We start from the raw sequence: 15,425 nt of genomic DNA, 5'->3' as shown, positions 1-15,425 counted from the left end.
AGTGTGATGGTGAATCTATAATCCTTGCTGGAAGGCTGAGGCTGGCAAATCACTTAAATTTAGGAATTCTGAGCTATAATGGGCTAATCTGATCGGGTGTCCATACTAAGTCTGGCAACAATATGATGAGTCCCTGGGAGTGGAGTTCCATCAAGCTGCCTAAGAAGGGGCCCATGTAGGAAACAGCAGGTTAAAGGTTCTGTGCCAATCAGTATTGGGATTGGGTTTATGAATGGTATCTACATTTTCAGTCTGGGAAAGATATGGAGAACCAGTCTTATTAAAAGAAAAAAAAAAGAATTCTACCATTCAAAGAATAACTCCAATTTTACATGTTATTTGCAAAAAATATGGAATGATAGCATCATACAAGTTCTTTCTATGAAATTAATATTACCCTACTTAAATTAGGGAGAAAGAAATCAGAGAAAGAAAACTATAGGCAAGAAGTTGGCAAATTATGGCCCAAGGGTCAAATCTGCTCCACTACCTGTTTTTGCATATCTATAATCTGAGATTGGTTTTTACATTTTAAATTAAAGTTTTATTGCACTTTAATATATAAAAACCATTCTTAGCTTACAGGCCATACAAAAATACATAGTGGGCTGGATTTGGCCCATGATTAGGCTGTAGTTTATCAACCCCTGTCAACAACCAATATTGATAGTAAATATTGTTGCAAAAAATTGAACAAAACATTGCCAAAGAGGCTGTAGAATATAACAAAAATATTATACACTGTGACATAGTTCAGTTTACACAAGGAATATAGAAAGTTTGGTTTAGCATTTGGAAAATTATAAATATGAATCATAAAAACAAAATAAAAATCACAAGATAGTATCAATAGATATAGAAAAAGCTTTTGATAAAATACAATACTCTTTTATTTTAAATGCACTAGAAAGCAAAGGAAAAAATGGATCTTTCCTTAATATGTTAGATAGTATCTATCTAAATCCAAGAGCAGGCATCATTTGTAATGGAGAAATACTATAGGTTTTTCCAGTACGATAAAGGGTAAAGTAAGGATGTCCACTGTCATCACTATTATTTGATATAGTTCTATATATAGTAGGTATAGTGGTAAGACAAAAAAAAAAGAAATTCAGGAATAAGCATAGGCAAAAAGGAAACCAAATTATCACTTTTTTAAGATGATATGATGATTTACTTAGAGTCCTTTAGGAATTTGACTAAAATTGACATAAATAATTAATATCTTTCACAAAGTAGAAGGACATTAAAAAAAATCATCAGCTTTTCTACACATTACAAACAACCCCTCCCCACCAAAAAAGAGAAGCAAAGAAAAAGGAATTCAATTTAAAATTACTATAGAATGTATTATATGTCTGGGAGTCTCTTTATCAAGACACATAACAGGAATTATATAGATACAATTTAAAAATGCTTTTTACAGAAATAGGTGGCAAATAATTGAAGATTTAATGTTTGAGCTGTGCTAATATAATAAACACTGCAGCACTACTTACATCAATTTATAGATTCAGTGCCATAGAATATTACCAAAGAACTATTTTATAGAACTAGACTAAACTATAATAAAATTTATTTAAGAAGGGGCAGCTAGGTAGCATAGTGGATAAAGCACTGGCCTTGGACTCAGGAGTACCTGAGTTCAAATCCAGCCTCAGACACTTGACACTAGCTGTGTGACCCTGGGCAAGTCACTTAACCCCAATTGCCTCAGTCCTAGTAAGGACAAAAAAAAGAAAAAAAGAAAAAAAAAGGTGAAAATTTATTTAAGAGACTAAAAGATCAAGAATCTCAAGGGAAATAGTGAAAACAAATGGCAAGGAAGAGGATCTAACAATATCAGCTTTTAAATTATACTAGAAACAGTAATCATAAAAATTATTAGGTATTGGTAAAAACAGAAAAAGGTCATCAGATTAGGGAGCAATATCCAAAATAAATCAGATACAGTAGCATAGTATTCAATAAACCCAAGAACACAAATTACTGAGGTAAAGAATTTTTTTAACTGCTGGAACGAACATTTGGAAAGTAGTCTTAGAGAAATCAGGAACAGATCAAGATGCCATACTACATACCATAATAAGCTCTAAATAGATAGATGTTTCTTTCTTTAATATAATTCTGGGTGATTAGAAGGATGAAAAATTGTTTTTTCTTTAGGGGATTTTCTCTCAGGGGATGACTAGATAGCAGGGACTGATAAAACATCATCATCATTTACATTTTAACCAATAAAGAAAGGTTCTCAGGTACAAAATTATTAATATGCTGCACAATAGCAACAAAAAATTGCTATTAAAAATAAAGGGAAAGTTACCTCTTCCTGATAGCTGGTCCTGTAGGCCATCTCTAGATCCCGATCCAAGAAATTCAAACTCAATTTATTAATAGGTGGTTTAAAGAAGTAGTCCTTCATCAGGCTAGAAATGAGAATCAAGAAAATAAAAATAGTAGCTATACTGACTACAAATAATATTGTAAATGGTTACAAAGTTGTCATTTATAAAGGTTGTCATCACATATGTCTAAACTTCCTGTATAATTGTTCTTTCTTAAGATTGTTCTTTTTTTCTATGGACAAGTCCTTTATATGCCTAAACATAATTGTGTTTTATATTCCTCAAGTGCTAAAGAAAGACCATTAGCTGTAGTTATAACATAGAACAACTGAATCTTACTCTGGAAAACATATTAGCAATATTTGGTATTACAAGAAAGTATATACAGTTAGTTTATTTTTTCCACAAACATCCTGCAAGACAATGCAAAATACTTGTGTGCTCTTTTTGTTATTATTCTGAAAGTGCTTATATGGATGTTTCAAATTCAAATTAAAAAATAATTTTGAAGTGGCAATAGGGATGGGGCCTGCTATCCTAGTAAGGAAATTCCCTCTACCAATGCAGGCCAGTCCATTCTTTGCAACTTGGAGTCTTAAGAGAGTTGCCTAAAGTCTTGGGAGTTTAAGTGATCTGCCTAGAAGACACAGCCAGTAGATGACTTGAAACTAGGTAGGTCTTTGCTCCAAGTCCATCTGTCTGACAATGTTATCTAACTAATTAAACAATAACAAGATTAACTAACAGTGAATGCCAGGCTACAAAATAGAAGATGTTACAGCTAAGTTGAGTCACTACAGATCATGACTTGGGGGGGGGGCGGGGCAATGAGGGTTAAGTGACTTGCCCAGGGTCACACAGCTAGTAAGTGTCAAGTGTCTGAGGCCGAATGTGAACTCAGGTCCTCCTGAATCCAGGGCCACCTAGCTGCCCAGGGCATAATTTTTGATGCAACTGTCCTATGTGCCATTAAGACTGATAAATCATGATAAAACTCAATTGCCTGATATAACTATATACAAATCAAATTTTTTTGTACAAACTCCTAAACTACAAAAACCCTTACATTATTAAATGAATTACTGGCAACAGAAACTTTCGCTTTTATGTGGCAGAGTAATTATTATTATTAATTTTTTTTGGCAGGGCAATGTGGGTTAAGTGACTTGCCCAGGGTCACACAGCTAGTAAGTGTGGCAGAATAATTATAAAAATTCAGGTGGAAATGAACATAACAGTGTCTGGTTAGAGCCTCTCATTTGGTAGAGGAAGGCCCTTAAGCTGGGCACACCTATGGGTGTGGGGTGAGGAAAGGAAAAGGACTTTTTCTTCCTGGGTTGGTTCTAGCTCTGGTTCTGACTCTTACTCAATGTTTGGCTTCAGGAAAGCTCCTCCACCTCTGGGAACTTTAGTTTTCCTTTCTTACAGGATGAAGACATTAGGTCAAATGGCTTCAAAGGTCCCATATAACTCTAAAGTCCATGATCCAATTAATAGCTTGGTGATACAGTGTATAGAGCGCTGTCCCTGGAGTCAAGAGGACCTGAGTTCAAATCTCACATCAGATACGCATTAGCTGTGTGACCCTGGGCAAGTCACTTAACCCTAATTGCCTCAAACATCCAGGACCATCTCTAGTCCTCCTGATACATATCTTGCCACTGGACCTAGATGAAGGAGAGAGTGAGGCTGATGGCCTTGCACAGCCCTCCCTCACTTAAGTCCAATTCAGTGCAAATCATGACATCACCCTGATGTCCTCTTTGAGAATGAAGGACCACCACCACCAACAGCAGCAGCAACAATTCTCCACTCTGAAGATACCAGAATGAAAGGAGTCCTAGAATGGCAAGGCGTGTAAGGAAGTCTGCAACACTGCATGTTTTTAGTAGATTGGATGGTTTTTCAACACTGGCCGGTTAGTCAGAGAGCAGAAAACCGTAGCATCACCACTTCTGCCCAGTGCTGCAGCCCTGCCAAACCCTGAGCTACACCCCTTTCTGAAGCTAGGGAGTTGGCCTACATGGGCTATATTACCAGTCACTAGGATATCCATGTGCCGTGTGGGTGGGGTGGAACACTTTGCCCTTAATGCTAAATGTCAATAAGATCTTTTTATAGGAAAGTTTTTTCTATGCTTCCAATGTATAAGAAGATTGGACTGGACACAATCAACTTGGAAAAGGAAGCCATTTTTATAATTTTAATTCAAATCAGGAAGGCTGATCAATCAACGAATATTTATTAGTTTTGTTTGTTTTTGGTGAGGCAATTGGGGTTAAGTGACTTGCCCAGGGTCACACAGCCAGTAAGTGTTAAGTGTCTGAGGCTGGATTTGAACTCAGGTCCTCCTGACTCCAGGGCCAGTGCTCTATCCACTGCACCACCTAGCTGCCCCTAACTAATATTTATTAGGTACCTACTATGTATCGAGTATAAAGATTACTATACTGGGACACAAATAAAATGAATACTTACTAGCAAGAAGCTTACAGAATTCTAGATGTCCTCTGTACCATCTGATTTCAAATACGCTACTGCTAAATATCTTTTATGCCAGTGCTAGGGATAGAGGGAAAGGGAGTGTTCTACACCCCTACCTCAATGTAATATAATCAGTTGTAAGGTCTTGATGAAGTCTTAAATTTGTAAACATAATAGTTCATTCACTATAGTTTTTTAAAATGAGGTGTGAAACTCTTTAGGTCAAGAACGAAATAGCTTATTGGCTGATCAGGGCTAGCATCTGGGGGCTGTAAATAGCTAAAGAACTTTCAGCAAAAGTCAGTCCATTGGGGAAGCAGCCTAGTAGTGGAGAACTCAGGTTTCTGAACTCAGGTTTCTGAAAGGGAATCTTCTTGGAGGGAGGAGTTTCTCCCCTTCTTTTTCCTCTGCTCCTCCAGCCCCCTGAATTGACCATGTCACAGGAAGAATGAGACCAGTAGGAGACAATGCAGCCATGGAGGGCAGGGGGCAGAGAGAGACAGAGAGACAGAGAGAACAAAGCCACAGAAGATACAGAAAAGAGCAGCTTCAAGGAGAATTACCCCTTGTCCTATAAAAGAATGTCTGGCTACTTCAACCTCCTTCATTTTAAGAATGAGGAAAATGAGACCCATAAAGATTATGTGAGATTAAGGTTAAGAGGTTGCCTAAAGTTTTATAACAAGTTGGCAATAAAATTCAGGTCCCAGACAACTACATTAAGATACTGCCCTTAAAATAATTACAGAAAGGAAAATTCTCCACTCCAAAGGTTCAGTGTCATATTTTTCTATTTTTGTTTCAGTTACAAAATACCTTCCAATTAGGGAAAAAGTATGGAGAATAACGATGTACATACAGAATACAAAAATAAATGTATTAAGTATTTGCCAACAAAAGGAGATAAATTTGACTTCTGGGGGGAAATGTGGCAATAAAACAGCAGTTACACTTCCAAAAGTATAAAAATTCATACAATAATTTCAACTTCATAGGTGTTTTTGTCCTTTCCCTCCCTTTTATGTTACTCCTAAGGCATCATTTTATACACACTAGGATAGCAAGAAAGTATATGTGTGTGTGTGTGTGTGTGTGTGTGTGTGTGTGTGTGTGTGTATAATTCGATATTGGTGAGGCTATGGAGAGTCATTCAAATACATCATTAGTAGGATGAGAGACTAGTCCATTTTGTATAGCAATATGGCAATATATGTAAAATTAAAGTAAAAAAAGTGATCTTATCTTTTTATTCTAAGATTCTGCTGTTACAACTTTATCCTAATAATATCATAAAAAGGACCTATTTGTATAAAAGTAGTCATAGCAAAGTAGCTATTTGTAATAGCAAAAATTGGAAACAATCCATGTGTTAACATTTGAGGAATAGTTGTAAAAAATGTCATATTAATATATTAAAATATCATGGTGTCACAGGAATAATAAATTATGAAGCATACAAAGAAATACGTAAAGAGACCTGTGAAAGTGTTGCAATGTGGGATTGGTATAACATGAAGCAAACATAGTTATGTAAAACATTTCTTAAATGCTTATTGTATGCCAACCATTGTGCTAACAATGATATAATTTTTTTTAAAAAAAGAAAAGATTTTAGTCAAAGGTTGTAAAATTTCATTACAAATTTGGAAAGGGACAGAAAAAAATCATTGTTTGTTGTTAATTCATTTGGTTAACCCTTGCTAAATGTTAGGGGTTTTATGTAACTTTGAACATTTGTTTGTTTTTGTCAAATTTATGATCATTTAAAAAAAATCAAGAGCACTTTGTTCCCATTTGATAAATTATGAGGAACTTAAAAGAAAGCTTTTTTCTTTGTTTTTGAAATTTTAATTTTATGCTATCAGATTACTTTTTTATTAGGGAGTACTTACTATAGTCAGTTTTCTATGTACATGAACATTATTTTTGCCTTGATAGTTGCTCCAAAATAGTTGTGCATATGCCAAATTTTAACTAATCAAATGAATGAACATATGTAAAGTGCTTGCAAACATTAAAATACAACATAAATGCTATTATTAACAACAACAATAATAATACAATTTGGGAATAATATACAATTTGGGAAGCCTGGGGATATTTTTTTTAATCTTGAGAGAAAATCTTTAAGTGAAGAATCATTTTGTAATATAAATAAATCCTTTTTAACTGTAAATTCAGATGTTTGCATATTGGGTTCAAGTCATATGTATATGCCTAGAGAGGGTGCACATAATAAAGAACACAAGAAAGTTCCATCTCTGATGTACACTGGTTGGGTAACTCTGGGAAGATCCCTTGCCCTCTTAGTGTTAAGCCTCTAGGTTGCAGAGCAGCTGACAATTTGCATTGGTACATCCCTACACCAATGAAATCACAGGTCAGGTTCTTTTTTTTTTAAGGTTGCTAAACAAAAAAGGAGGCATTCTTAAATCAGTTCCACCTTACCTATCTTCTTTAATAACATCAACAAAATGAGCATCTGTCTTCTCTCGAATGTTCTTGAATCTCAATGGAAGTAGAGCAGACTGATCCAAGCTCACCCCTGCCCATCTTCCTTTTTCTTGTAACATCTCATATAGTGATGTCTGGCTATTGGTAAGCTTCTCTTCCTGAGGAGGATTCAAAAGTCCATTTTGGGCCTTTGGACTATGTCCTCCAGAAGCCTGCTTCATAACAAGAATAACAAACACAGAAATTTAAATATTTCAGTATAGGCATATTATGTATATTTTAGAAGGTGTTATATGCATATTTACATAAAGGCTTATGAATATACAGAATTTATTATTCAGAAATGTCATACTGGTTGAAAATATACAAATTCTTAAGGATCTGGATAGATTTATGGATGTTTGATCCATGACAAAGTTAAGAAACATTTATGGAACATTCCTAACCTAATACATCCAGCTTCTAAAGAAAAAGGTTCTATGATACCACTGTCTGATAGAATATTAAACATAAGTAGATTAACAGTTTGATCATTTATGGCATTAAAAATGTTATATGCCCCTGTATTGGTGAACCTTTTCTTTCTTTCTTTTTTTTTTTGTGGGGCAATGGGGGTTAAGTGACTTGCGCAGGTCACACAGCTAGTAAGTGTCAAGTGTCTGAGGCTGGATTTGAACTCAGGTACTCCCAAATCCAGGGCCGGCGCTTTATCCACTGTGCCACCTAGCTGCCCCTGAACCTTTTCTAATATAGAGTCATATCTTTTTTGAAAGTTCCTCCTCTCTTAATTTTAAAGACATTGCACTTTTCTGGTTCTCCTCTGGAAAAGCTCCTTCTGTTTCTGCTAACCCCTCTTCCTCTCACCATGTAACTGGAGATGTCCCCTGAAGCTCTGGCCTCAGCCCTTTGCTGTTACTGCAATCATTTCCTCAGTAAGCTCGTGGTCTCACTTTCAGGCTGCATCTGGGCTGATGATAATAATAAATAAGCCTCCTCAGCCCAGTCTTCACAATGGCTTCAGTCTCATCTCCCAAATGCTTTGGTCTATGTGTTCTTAGACATTTTGCAATCACTTTAAACCCAACACTCATCAAACTAAACACTCTATCCCATTGGAGAGACCCTTCCAAAGTTCCCCATTTCTGTTTTTGTTTTTCCTTTTTCCTTTTTTTTTTTGTGGGGCAATGGGGGTTAAGTGACTTGCCCAGGGTCACACAGCTAGTAAGTGTCAAGTGTCTGAGGCCAGATTTGAACTCAGGTCCTCCTGAATCCAGGGCCAGTGCTTTAACCACTGCACCATCTAGCTGCCCCCTCCCCATTTCTGAATGAGAACTAATACAATGGATGATAGAGTTCGCTTTGTCTTTGTATCCTCAGCATCGAGCACACTGCCTTGGACAGACATAGCAGGCACACAAAAAGTGCTTGATGAATTGAAAAGAATGGGTATCCTCAAAGATCTCATCAATGAATATAAAGTCCTATACTTGTTTTTACTCAAATGCACAAATACATGTGGAGAGGCCAGCTCCACATAAATCAAGATGTGACAAAGTACCTGAAACATGTAGTAAGAGCTCTGGCTTTAGTAGAAGCACAGTATCCAGGGGGAGGGAAGAGAAAAGCTCCATGACCCTCATACAAGTCAGGCAACCTCTGGAGTTTTGTGTTTAGCTCTGGGTACCACACACAGTGAGATCATGGGAAATGATGCCAGATCAAGACTGAGGAATTCAATTCAATTCAACAAGAATTATAGAGTATCTTTTATGTGTTAGGCACAAAGCAAGGATTACCAATACAAAAGTAGAAACAGTGCTCAAGGACCCAATATCCTACTGGGCATATACAACATTTACATTGATGAGTAAACACAAATATATACAGTTATTTCCAAAGTCAATAGGAAAAAAAATTTTCTTCCAAAGTTGAAGAAAATGGTAAATTTTTGTTTGAAGAAGAGAATGTTTAGGTGGGATTTGATAGTCATCTTCACATAAATAAGGTATGCCTTTGAAGTATTGTCAATGGAAGAAGGCTTCACTTCATTTTGCTTATTTCCTGAGGCATAACTAAGATAGGATTAATGGATGGAAGAGGCAGAAAAGCAGATTTGAAATGTACAAAATGAAAATGTTCCTAATAGTTATCTGAAAGTGGAATGGCCTGTCTCAAAGGATAATGAGCTCTCCCAACACTTTAGGTACTAGATGGATTAACACTAGGCATAAGCAGTGTAGATGAGCTTCTTGAGGTAGAAGTTGTACTATTACGTCCAGACGTCCTTTCCATCTGAGAATCTATGACTCTAATGAAGTCCCTCTTTACCTTAAACTAGATAATAATAGACTCCTAAATTGTTTCTCTATTCTAGTCTACTCTCCAATCCAATCTATTTTGCACATAGTTACAAAACTTATTCTAATTTCATATTACTTCCCTGCTTAAGACTTACTGTGGCTCCCTATTGCTCTCTGAATCATGTTTAGACTCTTCTTCTTGATTTTTGGGGGGACTCTAGAATTTGCTTCCATGAATTCTAAGTTACCAAACTTGCTGCTTTTTGTTAAAACTTACCCTTATTGTAATCAGGTTGGTCTTCTCGGTATCCTTTGCACATGGCATAATTATTCCAATTCAACAATTTTGTTCCTACTGTCTACTTTGACTGGATTTCCCCATTATCTCTTATTGAAATAATCATAGTTTTCTGCAACCATTTATAGTTTATAAAGTATTTTTCACACAACACTGAGTTGTACAAATATTGTTATCATCATTATTATTATAGTTCTTAGTGCAGTTTAAGTTTTGTATTGTTGATGGGTTTTTGGTGTTTTTGTTTTGTTTTGAGGGTTAAGTGACTTGCCCAGGGTCACACAGCTAGTAAGTGTCAAGTGTCTGAAGCCAGATTTGAACTCAGGTCCTCCTGAATCCACGGCCGGTTCTTTACCACTGCACCATCTAGCTGCCCCAACATTATTATTATAATTCCATAGATGAGTAAATATAATGAGGCTCAAAAGTTGTAAGTGACTTGCTCATGGTCAAACAGCTACTTGAATGTTAGGGCTTCTGATTCTAACTCTAGTGCTTTCTACTATACTAAACTGTCTTTCCAGTTATAACTCACATTTACATTTTAAGATTTTCAAGGTGTTTTCCTTACAACAACCTTGTGCATTATAGAGAGCAAATATCAATGTTACCATTTTATTTGTGAAGAAACTGAATATTAGAGAGGTTAACTGAGTTGCCTGTGGCGATACAGCTAATAAGAGAAATGAGATTCAAACCTAATTTTCCTTTCTGGTCCAGGCATCTAATATGTGGCCCTGAGATTAATAGAAAAAAAATTAACAAAGATAGCACAGTTAAATTAGGAGGCTACTATAACCTGACCATCTGACATTTCTGTCTATATGGATGAATACTGGTTAATATTTAGTTCTACATGACTGTGAAAGCATATTTCTTTCCATGAAATTGCTAAAACTGAGAATCATCATCAGTGATGTAAACCTGGAGTCCAATAAAAACAGTGAACAGAGTCAAAAGTTCTCAAAAAATGTGGTCTGATATTTCTAACTTATTCAAAACTGCTCAGTAACTAACTCTAGTTGGAGCAAATGTGAATAAGCATTTAGAAAGCACCTACTAGGTGCCAGGCACTGTGCTAAGTGATTCTTTTTTTTTTTTTTTTAGTGAGGCAACTGGGGTTAAGTGACTTGACCAGGGTCGCACAGCTAGTAAGTGTTAAAGTGTCTGAGGCCGGATTTGAACCCGGGTACTCCTAACTCCAGGGCTGGTGCTCTATCCACTGCGCCACCTAGCTGCCCATGTGCTAAGTGATTCTTAAGCAAATATTATCTCATTTGATCCTCACAAACAAATCTGGGAGCTAGCTGCTGTTATGATCTCCATTTTATAGATAGGAATAGGGTAAACAGAAATTAGGTGACTTGTTGGGTTACACAGCTAGTAAATATCTGAAGCCAGATTTAAACTCAGGTATTCCCGATTCTAAGCCCTGCATACCAACCACTGCACCACCAGCTGTTCACCTAGTTATACATTACATGTATATGCACTTTTGTATGAATCATGTTGAATTACAGACTCTCAGATTGGATGAACTTTAAACTCAAACTGTATTAGAACAACAGTCTTCTTTACACGATATACCTAAAAGATGGTCATCCACTTATAGACCTCTAGTGAGTCAGAACACATTATCTCCTAAGGGAAACCATTCTATTTTTGGGTAGCCTTCATTGTTTTGTTTTGTTTTTTTAATTTTGATGTGGTGATTTTATTTCAGTTTAACTGTGTTAAAAAAATATGGATCTTTGTTTGGTTCCAACTTGAATTGGTTCTCTGTGGTGGTGCTTGCAGGGAGAGAGGAGAAAAAAAAATCAACTTTTGTTCAATTTGCAGATCACAGTGGAAATAATATTTGGTTTCAGGTAAGAGTTCAGAAATTAATGTACTTCATTTCTATCTTCAATTCCTACTTCCATATTGTCAAAGGCTTGAAGAGGTCTTTGTCTCTGCAGCTGTGACACTGTATAGATAGAAAGGAAGACAATCTTTTCCCAAAATCATTATTTCTAGTAATTTCTGGGGTCGTACAGTAGGCGACTGTCTTGTGTCTGAGGCCGGGTTTTGGCTGGGATCCCCCTGGGCCCAGGGGTGATGATTTGTCCACTGTATCACTTAGCTAGATGATAACATCTTTAGGGTTAAATTGAGGGGTGAAGGGAATTCACTGGGGGAGGGGAAAGGGCAGAAATGAAATCCTACATGAAAGTAACAGGAAAAGGCTTATGGAGTTGGGGAAGAGATGGGAGAGGAGCAGGGCAGTAAAAATCGGTAGCCTTCATTGTTAAGAAGTTTTTCCTTAGATAAAGCCTGATTCTACCTCTTTTGACTGCATTTATACACACACACACAAACACACACATTTGGTTTTTGCAGGGTGATGAGGGTTAAATGACTTGCCCAGGGTCACACAGCTAATAAGTATCAAGTGTCTGAGACTGGATTTGAACTCAAGTCCTCCTGAATCCAGGGTCAGTGCTTTATCCACTGTGCCATCTAGCTGCCCTCTGTCCTACTCTTGATATATTCATTCAAAACCAGTGCAACTGGAAAAATTTTTGTGATATTACCTAATAGGAAATTTTCACTTGCTCAGAACCAACCAAATTAAGATTTACCTTAAGAAGGTTCAACAGTAAAACGAATGGGAAAAGGGTAGCTGTAACAAGAAAATTACCTTGGCATTATTTTTGTGCTCATCTTGACAGCCATTTTGAATTGCTCCTTCTTCAGGACTGGCTTCACAATTTGGAGCAAATGTAACACCACATGAAGGACATGTCTAAAAGAAGAAAGAAGTTCAAGGCATATACCCAAGAAAAATCCGCCAGTATACAATTCAGTTTCACAGCTATCTATAGTCATATAAAATGGTTGTGTGAAAATGGAAAACATTTAGGTAGGCTCTTCAGACACCTTTTGTGACTAGAAGGCTAATATTACTCTTTTAAAAATGTTTATTTTTTAATTTTTTGCTAATATTGCTTTTGAAAACATTCTAATACTATCATTTTTTCACATTAATTATCTAGATGAATCAGTACCAACATATGAAAATTTTGAAGAATTCTCCAAGAGTTGTAAAATAAATATGCCAACTGCAATTACATGGTTGCTTCCTTGATTGCTATACCCCTCTCTCCACATACATTTATTTCCCTTTCCTCCAGGGCTTCTCTCATTCCTATCCTACTCCCATATATTCTTTTCTTTTTTTGGTGAGACAATTGGGGTTAAGTGACTTGCCCAGGGTCATACAGCTAATAAGTGCCAAGTGTCTGAGTCCAGATTTGAACTCAGATCCTCCTGACTCCAGGGCCGGTGCTCTATCCACTGTGCCACCTAGCTGCCCCCCATATATTCTTACTACACATACTTCAAATGCCTACCAGAAATTGCTATTACTTGTCCAGCCTCTTGATAGTGCGCTGTTTCTCTTAAAATAACTAATATTTGCACTGCCGTGGTCAGCTTTACAATTATAAGAATCTTTACCAACAGCCAGTAAACATTTATTTATTTATTTATTTATTTATTTTGGTGGGGCAATGAGGGTTAAGTGACTTGCCCAGGGTCACACAGCTAGTAAGTGTCAAGTGTTTGAGGCCATATTTGAACTCAGGTACTCCTGAATACGGGGCCGGTGCTTTATCCACTGCGCTACCTAGCTGCCCCCCAATAATTTTTTTTTTGCAGGGCAATGGGGGTTAAGTGACTTGCCCAGGGTCACACAGCTAGTAAGTGTCAAGTGTTTGAGGCCATATTTGAAGTCAGGTACTCTTGAATCCAGGGCCGGTGCTTCATCCACTGCGCCATCTAGCTGCCCCCCAATAAACATTTATTAAGTATCTACTATATGTTAGGCACTATACTAAGTACTTAAGGACACAATTATGAAAAAGAAAGGCACTGTGGTCAAGGAGCTTACAATTTGATGGGGGAAGACAACACACAAAAGAGAGATGAAAAGGTGGGCATAGTGAAGAAGTCTGAGAATTCCTAGAGTAGTGCAGCATGGTGGGAAATGAAGACCAGGAATAATGGTTCTAGTTTTGGCACCTATGGCCAGAGGGACATTTCAAGTACTATTCCATAGTGACAGCAGAAGGTCAGCGTAACTGGTCAACAAACTAAGTGGAAATGGATTTCACAAAGTTTGTATGTGCAAGGAAAGAGGCAGCATTAGTTTGGGAATTGTATCTAGACAACTGTTCATGTAATGAAGACATAAAGTTTATAGAAGACTCCAAGCTTAATATGAGTCAATAATGTGATATGACAAGCCAAAAAAGCTAGTGCCACCTTAGGCTGCACTAAGAGAAATATAGAACCTACAACAAGGGAGGTGATAGGCCTGATAAGACAGTATCTAACTTGATGTGCTCTGTTCTGTATATCTTATTTTAGGAAGGCTATTGATAACCTGGAGCATAACAGTGAAGATGACCAGAACAGCAAGGAAAAGTACATCAATAGTATGAAAAGAACTAGAGATGTTTTGCCAAGAAAAGAAAAAACTTCGGGAAAAGATATGAACTGAGTCTTAGAAGAGCGCTGAGAAATATAAGAGATAGCTCATTAATTATGTTTTTTCCTCTATCAAGATTTTTCACCTAGGACTTCTGGATCTTTATTTTTTGTAAGTTTTTTTTTTTCAGACTGTATGTTCCTCCAGGAAATGCTATTTTTTATGTCTCCCACTCCTACTCTAGGCTGTTACACACAATAAGTGATCATTGCATAATGTTGGCTAATTGTTTTCACTAGAATACCAGAGAAAACAGAGTTATATGCACTACTTTGGTCATAAATAAATTTGGTTCCATAAGGACAGGAGAGAAGCAATGGCTTCTGCCAAACACCAGAGGGTATAGAATAGACAGATAATTGGCTCTTTTCAATAGATTCTCACCCCAAAGAGTAAGTACTATAAATTTACCACTCTGAGACTGGACAACAAAGAAGTCCTATACTATCTACTCATTCTTGTTATGAGTTTGGATGTGGATTTTGTACTTTATATCTAAAACCCTCTGATGCAATCAGAGTTGTAGTGGCGGTTTGGAAAATAAGTAGATCTGGGGATTGTAGCTGTTATGCCTAGGACAGTGATATTAAAAAGCACATGGCTTGTTGGCTCTCCTGTAGAATCTAGGATGGTAGGATACAGAAAACAGATTAGATGATCTCTAAGATCCCTAAGAGGTGGCAAGACATAGTGAAGGGGGGATTGGTCTTGGCATCGTGAAGGTCTGGGTTCAGGTCCATCCTGCCTCTGAATCATATGAGCTAGGTAAGGATGGCTGAGTAGCTCAGTTTCTTGGGGTCCCCAGGCAACTCTCTAAGATTATGCATTATAGATCAGTTGTTAATCTAGACTGGTGGAGGGGGTTTCACACTATGAATTCTGTATACCAATGAAATTCTGAAATTCTATGAACCTATACAAAGGTCTTTACAGATTAAATATGAAAGAGCATATAGATGGGACTAGAGCGGGGAGAGACTACAACTTTCTTCTCTATAGGAAAGAGAAATTGG

At 36.9% G+C, this 15,425-nt stretch overlaps 1 protein-coding gene across 2 annotated transcripts in view; it reads right to left on the bottom strand.

Annotated features, from left to right (window-relative positions):
- The window catches only part of ADCY9 (adenylate cyclase 9), a 206,077-nt gene that overhangs the window by 45,952 nt on the left and 144,700 nt on the right, over nt 1-15,425 (bottom strand). Inside the window, exons 3-5 of one of the 2 annotated variants that reach the window (XM_043979127.1) lie at nt 12,562-12,666; nt 7,278-7,498; nt 2,324-2,426 (exon numbers count right to left, since the gene is read on the bottom strand). In XM_043979127.1, coding sequence (XP_043835062.1) covers nt 2,324-2,426; nt 7,278-7,498; nt 12,562-12,666 — 429 coding nt within the window. The remainder of the gene's footprint in view (nt 1-2,323; nt 2,427-7,277; nt 7,499-12,561; nt 12,667-15,425) is intronic. The other variant, XM_043979128.1, reaches the window with a different exon arrangement.

Source organism: Dromiciops gliroides, chromosome 1, assembly GCF_019393635.1.
Source record: "Dromiciops gliroides isolate mDroGli1 chromosome 1, mDroGli1.pri, whole genome shotgun sequence".
Taxonomy (NCBI): Eukaryota; Metazoa; Chordata; class Mammalia; order Microbiotheria; family Microbiotheriidae; genus Dromiciops; species Dromiciops gliroides.
The sequence above is the reverse complement of the archived record's forward strand: the minus strand, read 5'-3'. Positions and strand labels throughout refer to the sequence as shown.